The sequence below is a fragment of the Babylonia areolata genome, chromosome 27, assembly GCF_041734735.1.
Source record: "Babylonia areolata isolate BAREFJ2019XMU chromosome 27, ASM4173473v1, whole genome shotgun sequence".
NCBI classification, from domain to species: Eukaryota; Metazoa; Mollusca; class Gastropoda; order Neogastropoda; family Buccinidae; genus Babylonia; species Babylonia areolata.
Genome location: NC_134902.1, coordinates 15,991,033 through 16,001,363, shown reverse-complemented (window position 1 = coordinate 16,001,363; position 10,331 = coordinate 15,991,033). Strand labels below are relative to the sequence as shown.

At 44.0% G+C, this 10,331-nt stretch overlaps 1 protein-coding gene across 1 annotated transcript in view; it reads right to left on the bottom strand.

Annotated features, from left to right (window-relative positions):
• The window catches only part of LOC143301325 (RUN domain-containing protein 1-like), a 37,039-nt gene that overhangs the window by 1,036 nt on the left and 25,672 nt on the right, over positions 1-10,331 (bottom strand). The window contains exons 11-16 of the mRNA XM_076615541.1: positions 7,288-7,427; positions 5,813-5,945; positions 3,643-3,735; positions 2,487-2,597; positions 1,580-1,770; positions 566-660 (exon numbers count right to left, since the gene is read on the bottom strand). Of these exons, the coding sequence (XP_076471656.1) occupies positions 566-660; positions 1,580-1,770; positions 2,487-2,597; positions 3,643-3,735; positions 5,813-5,945; positions 7,288-7,427 (763 nt within the window). The remainder of the gene's footprint in view (positions 1-565; positions 661-1,579; positions 1,771-2,486; positions 2,598-3,642; positions 3,736-5,812; positions 5,946-7,287; positions 7,428-10,331) is intronic.

Below are 10,331 nucleotides of genomic sequence, written 5' to 3'. Positions count from 1 at the left end.
CTCCATCCTCTCTCTCTCTCTCTCTCTCTCTCATTGTCAGCCATCTGTCCGTCTGTCCCTCCCCTCTCTCCTTATTTCTCCCCCCCGCCCCCTCTCTCGCTGTCTGTCTCTCTCTGTCTTTCCCTCTCTCTCCTCCTCTCTCACAGTCCCTTCTCCCTCCCTGACCCCCTCCCTCTCTGTCTCTCTTTCTTTTTCCCTCTCCTTCTATTATCCGCCCATCTATTTTTTCTCGACCTCTCTCTCGTCCTCTCTGACTACTTTACTCACAAGCCTCTCTTCCTATTCCTCAAGCAACACTTCACACTGTTCTTTTCATGTTGCATGCGTGAATGCAGTTTTACATGAGCTTTTTTCACAAGCTTTGTTGACCTTTTTGTTTTCTGTGTTGGTGTGTGTGTTGCATTTTGACATACCAGTAAACGCCCTTGACAAAGACCAGTGGTCAAAACTGGTCGGGCATGTGAGAAACTATTCTGTTGTTTTTCTTTTTTTCTATTTATATATATATATATATATATATATATATATATATATATATTAACATTATCATTATCGAAATGCTCACCTGTGTGAGCCGCGTAACTCCAGTCCAGGTAATGCTTGTCAATCAGTGTCTGCGTGCGGAACAACAGTCTCAGCCATGTCACCAGTTTCTGCTCACTGAAGAAAAAGATGGAAACCAAAACAAAACTCCCAAATCATCTTCTAAAGCGATACCCACTGGCTTCCTAGAAAACAGTAATAAAACAAAAGGAACCTTGGTTAGTCTTCCAAGGAAAATCCATAGGCTATTAGGAAAAGGGCAATATACAAAAAAAAAAAAAAAAAAAAAAAAAAACAACCTAAAAGATACCGAAAGCAAACCACGAAGGCTCTCCTGTAAAGGAAGCAATAGAAGAAAAATGTGACTCACAGGCTCCTATGAAATGCATAAAAAATTTTTTTTTAAAAATCCAAAATACTTTTCTAAGCAAAAGCTGAAGGCTCTAAGGAAAAAAAGGGGGAAAAAAATCCTAAACAAATTTAAAACAAAAAACTTCTGTACAGGAGTAAATACAAAAAAAAAAAAAAAAAAAAAAAAAAAGCATGCAAGAAAAAACATCTCCAAAGCTAAACACAAACAAGAAAAAGGAATACTAAAACAAAACTTCAAAGCAAAACACATAGGCTCTAAGGAAAAGGGGTAACGGTAATAAACAGAGAGCACAAAATCAAGGAACTGACAGTGAAAATGGCTGCTGACAACAGATTTTTGCAACAACGGCCGCATTATAAGAAAACAACAACACACACTCACCACACACACACACACAAACACACATACTAACAAATGTACATAAACACACACGAATACACACACTCAACATGTATACACAAACATTCACAGTCACGTGCACACACATATACAAAGACACACAGGAAGAAACACACACACACACACACACAAAACAACGACAACCAACAAAAAAAAAAACCCCACACATTCACACACAAACACACGTCCACACACCCTGACACCCCCCCACAACAACAACACACACACACACACAAACACACACACCCACCACACCACACTCACTTGAGAGCAAGGCAGACAAAGGCCTTGAAATAGGAATCCTTGCCGCAGTGGAAGCGGGCATGCGAGTTGAGCACAGTGTCGATGGCTCCCAGCAGGGTCTGCTTGGCAGTGATGGGCTTCCCCCCAACCATGTCCAGGTGGAACGACTGTGACAGCTTGCGTGCAGGGGACTCATTGTACTCACGGCCATGCTGCGAGCAGTACATACTGGTTAGTCGAGTTTTTAGCGAGTCCTCAACACACAGCATTTTCCCCAAGTTTGAGGCAACACAAGATTCAGAGGTTATATCAGACCCAACGTCAAGTTAAAAGGTTCTACCAGTCTGAATCACATGCATACATGCTCACACACACACACATAATAAAAAAAAATATATACAAGTATGAACACAAACACCTAATTAAAAGAAGTGAATTCTCTTGGTCGCTGTTGGAGCAATGAGTAGAAAAAGTCACCAGAGTGACATTTTTAACTACAAAAGTAACACTTTACCTGTCAGTTTATCTCAACTAATTAAAGTGATGACAAGAAAAAAAAGAAAAAAAGAAGAAATAACCAGCTCATTTCATAAGGTTTTTTTTTCCCCATTGTCATGAATCATTCCTTCCTGCTTTTATTTCACAAATGCACACACACACACACACATACACACACACACACACACACACATTCACACACACTTACAGACACATACACACAGAGGTCTCTCTCTCTCTGTCACACACACACACAACCACACACACACATGGCCATAAAAAAAAACAACACCATTCAATAACTTTACCATAAAAAAAAAAACGAGAAAAAACAAATTTAAGACAGATATTCATACCCCATCCCCTCAACTCCCTAAAAAAAACAACAAAAAAAACGTATAATCCTGGGCCTGTTTGTTCGCCCTCCTACCTTCATGTCATAAAACCTGGCCAGCAGGTCCCAAGCATGCATTCTCTGTGAGACGTCAGCTGACCGACTGGAGAAACAGCCAATGCGCTCCAAGCCCGAGCCTCTGCCCACCTGTGTGTCAGGGATTGAGGACGGTCACCGTTCAGTGGATCATTACACATCCCAGGGTTTGCACAGGAATTTGTGTAATCAGTAATAATATCAACTCATTCTGCTCCAGGTACGAGATAACTCGTACCATGATTACTTCCCCTGCGGACCAGGTACGAGTGTTCTCGTACCAACACACTATTCTAATTTCGTTCATTCTTACATGGTGCAGCTGGCATTCTAAACTGAACCGTTTATGGATTCCGGGAGCATGAAAACGAAGCTCTGTTTGACCGATTAAATCAATAATTCTCCATTGATTTTCACTGTTTTAGTGAACCACACTATTTTTTTCTGCAGTGGTTTCATGCAGTGCTGATCCAGAGGAGTTGTAGCAGGCATGTAGCTGTGGGGTAGAATGAGTTAAGAAGAAGAAGAAGAAGAAGAAGCGGAGGAGGAAGAAGAATAGGAGGAAGAAGAAGAGGAGGAAGAAGAAGAGAAGGAAGAAGAAGAAGAGGAGGAAGAAGAAGAGGAAGAAGAAGAAGAGAAGGAAGAAGAAGAAGAAGAAGAGGAGGAAGAAGAGGAAGAAGAAGAAGAGGAAGAAGAAGAATTGGAGGAAGAAGAAGAGGAAGAAGAAGAAGAGAAGGAAGAAGAAGAAGAGGAGGAAGAAGAAGAAGAGGAAGAAGAAGAATAGGAGGAAGAAGAAGAGGAAGAAGAAGAAGAGAAGGAAGAAGAAGAAGAAGAAGAGGAGGAAGAAGAGGAGGAAGAAGAAGAAGAAGAGGAAGAAGAAGAATAGGAGGAAGAAGAAGAGGAGGAGGAGGAAGAAGAAGAAGAAGAGGAAGAAGAAGAAGAAGTCTGAAGAGGAAGAAGAAGAAGAAGAAATGTACTTATACAGTGCTAAATCTTGTGCAGAAATAAACCAAAGCACTGTCACACCCCATGCCTCCAGAGGTACGATTCCGAGATAAAACTCCAGCACACATCCCAACCACATGTACATTTACAAACATACGCAAATACAAAAATGCACATACATTTACACACACACACACACACCAAAACTCACCTCCACTAATCCGTGCTGCATGAGATCTCTGATGGCAATGGCAAGTTCTTTCCGTACACACATAGTCACCGCTGGACTGCTCAGCATTACTAACTGGGAGGGGGGGGGGGGGGTACAAACAACAATGGGGTGTCATGTTGAACGGAGGTCACCACAACATGAAAAGAAATTCAGCTGGGCAAAGATTCACACACACACACACACACTACCAGGAGAGGGAACACCAAACAAAGAGCCACAGAAAAGTGGAGAAACGCAGAACACAGTTTCAGTTTCTCATGAAGGCGTCACTGCATTCAGACATATCCATGTACGCTACACCACATCTGCCTGGCAGATGCCTGACCAGAAGCATAACCCAACATGCTTAGTCAGGCCTTGAATGCATGCATATATATATATATATATTTGTGTACCTATCAGAGTGGGTTTTCTTCTACAGAGTTTTGCCAGAGGACAACACTCCCATTGCCATGGGTTCTTTTTCAGTGTGCCAAGCGCATGCTGCACATGGGACCTCAGTTTATCGTCTCATCCGATTCGATTTTCGATCTTTTTTATCCAAAGCACATGCACAAAACACAGTGAAAAGGCGCGGCCATGCTGGTACTACGTTCGCTGACGTCAGAATATTACGGTTTTTCTGATTGGCTCTTCAATATAAGTCAACCAATAGCAAAACACCACACAAGTGTTTACGCACCGCTCAACCGGTGGCTAGGCATTATGTCATTTTTCTCTAACACCGGTAAAGCGGTGGTCAGGGCTCAAAGGGTTAAGTCAGGTACCCATTCACACCTGGGTGTACTGAGGAAAATCAGAGTGAAGTGCCTTTCCAACAGACGCAGAACCATGTTAAAACGGGGGGCCTTGAACCCTGATCATCGGAGAACACTGGATCAGAAGTCTAACGACTAAATGATTCTGCCATGTTGAAACGTAGACTGATGGAGTCTCCCATTGGACCAACAGATGAGTAGGCAGGCAGGCTTATCGTTTGGTGGGTGTCCTCATATGGGAGAAGAGGCCGATTCTGGATGCGCAGCACTTCCCACAGGTGTTGCAAGGGGAAAACATCTCCTGAAGTTGAGCCCTTCTTCCTTCACTCACGCTTCTCCTTAATGGCCAGCGTTCTCTTGTTTTCAAACATCTTTATGCCACTAGAGCACAGCATCCTCCAGCGAGAGCGGTCATGGGCATCAGTTTCCCAAGAAGTGAGTTCTGACATTAGCCTGGTTGCCTGACCTGCACAGGTGACTTTTTTTTAGTGAAGAGGAGTTGTGCAGTCCCTTCCCCACTCTCTCGCCTACCGACGCTCAGAGTCCCACAGGTGCAGATACTGCCACATGTAGGACGGCCTCGGCAGGTGCAGGTTTTTTCTTCAGAGTTCCGTCTCCTAGGAGGACTTCCAGCCAAGGATAAGAGCTCCCCCTGCCCTTTGGTCATCCTCTTCCGCCTTCACAGCCGTTGGGAAAGGTTTCCTCCTCCGCCGGTCCATCATTGGGAGACTTCACATGCGGCAGGTAATACTGGGTTACATGGTACCAGTAGCAAGGGCTATGCCCCTGACCTGACACACAGACTACAAGACACACAAAAGCACAATGTCAAGTAAAATTTACTGCAAGGTGGCCATAACAGGTGCCTGGAGACTTCTTCCTTCATCACCATCAATTTCACAGCCACAATCATCAAGGTTGCTCTGCTGTTTCATGGGGTTGATTCAGACAGCCATTAACAGGAAAGGAAGGAGAAAAACCTACAATGGCAACAATCCAAAAATTACTGGCTACTTTTGTTTGGTTGGTTTGTTCTGAATGCCCAATCCTCCACGCCAGTTCAGTGACACACATCATGTACAAAGGTGTAAGTCAGCAGACAAAATTCTTAAAAGAAGTAGTATACATGTATAACAGGCAAAGAAAAGCTGAACAATCACACCTGTCAGCATGCACGCCCCACACCTGTGCCCCCTACACCTCGCACACACAATCACACCTGACCCCTACACAAATAAATCACACCTTTCCCCTCCACCCCCTACCCCTACCCTTCCCACAAACGATCGCACCTGTCACCATGCACGCCTCCACACCTGCCCCCACCTGCCACCCCATCCCCCCCCTTTACAGGATGCAGAAGACCATCATCAGCAGCAGTGGTGGCTCACCTCGTCAGCGTCACTGTTGATGAGCTCCCCTTCGGTGCAGCTGTCCTTCACCCACTGTCTGTCCCTCTGCTGCTGCTGCTGGGCCAGGTCCACTGTGCGGGTCACCGCCTCATCCAGCCTCTCCCTCACCTCACTGCCTCCCATCCCCGGCCACACAACCATCATCGTGAATTATAATACATCCCCCTACCTGCTAACACTCCCCACCCCCTCCCACCACCACCCACACACGGTGTTTGCCAGGGTGCAGTCATCACCATTCACTTTCCACAAGTTTGTCTTCTCATTCAACTTAGTATTTTGTACCCCGTCAGTGCATCTACACTGCTGTTAGCACTTTGTAACTCCACCAGTGCAGCTGCTCTATAGTTAACACTTTGTACCCCATCAGTTCAGCTGCACTGGAGTTGACTGTACCCCATCAGCACAGCTACAGTGCAGTTAATACTTTGTAACTCCATCAGTGCAGCTGCACTGCATTTAACACTTCGTACCCCATCAGTTCAGCTGCAATTAAATGCAGGTTTTGCCATTACATAAACATGATATAGATATGCAATATCATAACCTGCAAGACTGACAGACAGTATAGCTTAACAAGAATGTGAGTAACTGCAAGGGCTTTTCTACTGTACACTCCCCCAATCCCCACCCCCCCCTCCCCCAAAACACTTTCTAAACCTCAACCTCCGTGATCTGCACATGTACAAGTGTGTGACTGCTTTCACCCCATCATGTAGGCAGCCACACACCATGTTTTTAGGAGTGTGCATGCTGGGAATATTCTTGTTTCCATGAACCAGCGAACGCTGACATGGACTACGGGATCTGTAATGTGTGCATTTGATGTTCTGCATGTTGACCAGGGAGATCGGAAAAACCCAGCGAATGCTGACATGGATTACAGGATCTTTAGTGTGTGCATTTGATGTTCTGCATGTTGACCAGGGAGACTGGAAAAACCCAGCGAATGCTGACATGGATTACAGGATCTTTAGTGTGTGCATTTGATGTTCTGCATGTTGACCAGGGAGACTGGAAAAACCCAGCGAATGCCGACATGGATTACAGGATCTTTAGTGTGTGCATTTGATGTTCTGCATGTTGACCAGGGAGATCGGAAAAACCCAGCGAATGCTGACATGGATTACAGGATCTTTAGTGTGTGCATTTGATGTTTTGCACGTTGAACTGGGAGATCGGAAAAACCCAGCGAATGCTGACATGGATTACCGGATCTTTAATGTGTGCATTTGATGTTCTGCATGTTGAACTGGGAGATCGGAAAAACCCAGCGAATGCTGACATGGATTACAGGATCTTTAATGTGTGCATTTGATGTTCTGTATGTTGAACTGGGAGATCAGAAAAACCTCCAAACTTAACCCACCAGAAACTGTGACTCACCCCCCTAAAGGAAGGAGGGGTTAAAAAAAGCAACCCTTCACACAATGCACACAGTCGGACACGCTCACCCCCAATGGTTTCCCTTGCTGGTCTTCTTCAGCATGTTCTTGTTGACGTCCTGCCCTCCACAGCCCAGCTGGCTGAAGACGTAGATCTGCAGCACGGCCAGCGCCTTCCTCCATATCTCCCCCGCTGTCGTCTCCATGCCCTGCTGGCACAGCAACACAACCATGCTGATTGATTATCTCCCCCGCTGTCGTCTCCATACCCTGCTGGCACAGCAACACAACCATGCTGATTGATTATCTCCCCCGCTGTCGTCTCTATGCCCTGCTGGCACAGCAACACAACCATGCTGATTAATTAATAATTATCTCCCCTTGCCTTGGTGGCACAGCAACACAACCATGCTGATTGATTATCTCCCCCGCTGTCGTCTCCATGCCCTGCTGGCACAGCAACACAACCATGCTGATTAATCATTATCTCCCCTGCTGTCATCTCCATGCCTTGCCGGCACAGCAACACAACCATGCTGATTAATTAATAATTATCTCCCCTTGCCTTGCTGGCACAGCACCACAACCATACTGATTAATCATCTCCCCTGCTGTCGTGTCCATGCCCTGCTGGAACAGCAAAACAACCATGCTGATTAATCATTATCTCCCCTGCTGTTGTCTCCATGCCCTGCTGGTACAGCAAAATAACCATGCTGATTAATCATTATCTTCCCTTGCCTTGCTGGCACAGCAACACAACCATGCTGATGAATAATCATCTCCCCTTGCCTTGCTGGCACATCGACACAACCATGCTGATTAATCATTATCTCCCCTGCTGTCGTCTCCATGTCCTGCCGGCACAGCAACACAACCATGCTGATTAATAATCATCTCCCCTTGCCTTGCCGGCAAAGCAACACAACCATGCTGATTAATAATTGTCTCCCCTGCTGCTGTTGTCATGCCCTGCTGGCACAGCAACACAACAATGCTGATTAATGATTATAATCATGATGATGATACTATAGACGTTTCAGTTTCAGTTTCTCGAGGAAGTATCGATGCGTTCGGACAATTCCATGTACAAGGCACCACATCTCAGACAGATGCCAGACAAGCAATAGTACCCGAGGTGTTAGTCAGGCCTTGAATACATGCACGTATGTTTGCATAACCTATCAGAGAGGATTTCTCCCAACAGATTTTTGCCAAAGGATACCCTTAATCATTACCAACACCCAAGTCAGGCCTTGAGTGCTTGCACATATTTCAGTACCGACCAGAGAGGATTTCTCCAACAGGAGGAGTTTGTATTATACTCCATGTTTGGTGATGCATATACTTACCATGTCAAACTGATGCAAACTAGGCCAGTCGGTTTGCTATGCTTGGCCAAATTTCACGCGGCTAACAGTGAAAAGATGAGCCGTCTTGCCCGGTCCGCTCTTAGCCAATCAAACGCCTCTAAAAGCTATAAGTGCTGAATCATTCTTTTGGCCAAGGCTCTCCACGCCATCTTGTCAGGTTTACGCTCTGTCTCATCTTACGCTTTTTTTGGCTATTAAGCGTATTCATTTGGCCTTATTTTGCTGCATGCGGCTTGTGTTTATTGTATTCTTATATTCTGTGTACTCGATTCGACTTGGCCCCCTCGATTCGTTCGTTTTTCTCTAAGTCGATCCTGTTTTTCCTTTCTCTGTTGGGGATCTGATTTTCGCTGGGTGCCTAAGCGTGGGTACCATGCCTCATATGCCATCCCACGAAGGCAGGAATCATAAGGCTGGGATGGAGACTCGGCAAGAGACTCTCCCAGGCCCAGAGCTCATGATTCCTCCCAATAGGGACCGCGGCGATGAGTCTTTAGACACTGATCGCGGAGGCGACACTCGTACCAGTAAAACGTTCATGCCAGAAGACACCATTTGTGTCGCCATGGGTTCTTTTTCAGTGCGTGCTGCACATGAGACCTCGGTTTAATGTCTTATCAGAATGACTAGACGCTCAGTTTGATTTTCTTGCCGAACTTGGGAGAAAGGGCAAAACCAGGATTTAAACCCAAACCCTCACAGTCACAAACACTGCATTGAAAGATAAGTGTCTTAACCATTCTGCCATCTTCCTCCTTGAGGATACAGCAAAACAATAATAATAACAACACTACAGAAAGCGATTTTTAAAAATTTTTAATATAATCTATTTTCAAACAAATATTAATTTATCAATTCATTTATTTATCTTTCTTTTTTTTCTTCTTCTTTTTTTTTTTTACTCTGCAGAACGTTTCCTTTACTCTGATTCACGAGTTTCAACTTACTTCTGGTTTTTTTTTCTTCTTTTTTTCTTTTCTGGTGGCCTCAGTTGCATGCAGGTCATGGAGCACCTACTTTTTTTTTTCTTTTTCTTTTTGGTGTGGTTTACATACCTCCTTCACAGGCAAAAAACAAAAACCCCACCAAAAAAACCAAAAAACCCACCCCTTTTCACATATGAATGTTATCATTCATCAAAACAAATAACAATAAAAACTCAAACTAAAAAAAACAAAACAAAACAAACAAAAAAAACACACACACAAAAAAAGCCATAAGTAAATGAAATGATCCAGTTATGGAAACAATAGCATATCCAGCACCCACACATCTAAAAAAAAAAGGAGAACGACTGCTTACCTTGTGAACTGAAAACACACATGTAAAAAACCCACTTGTATATATGACAGAATATGGGCAGAGCTTGGTAAAAAAAACCAAAAAAACAAGAGAGGCAAGGCCTTCAAAACTCACTTGTGATGCACTTAAAAATAAAAAAAATCCAAGCTTTTTATGTATTGAGTATAATTTCAAAATGTAATGTTTAAGATGAGAAAGATCAGTTTAAAGCAAATTAAGTCCCCTAGCATTAATTACAGAGTAATTTCCCTTTTTTACTATCTGCACCAAAACGTTTGCAAAATAAATAAAACTTCCATGCTTAGCAAAAGAAGTTCCTGTTTGAACAAAAAATGATAATAATGACTGTTCTTGTTGTTGGGTCAGAATATCAGATCAAAGTGCCAAGTTTAGAGAATACAAAAAATATAAATATAACAGTAAATGCAGTTTGCATAT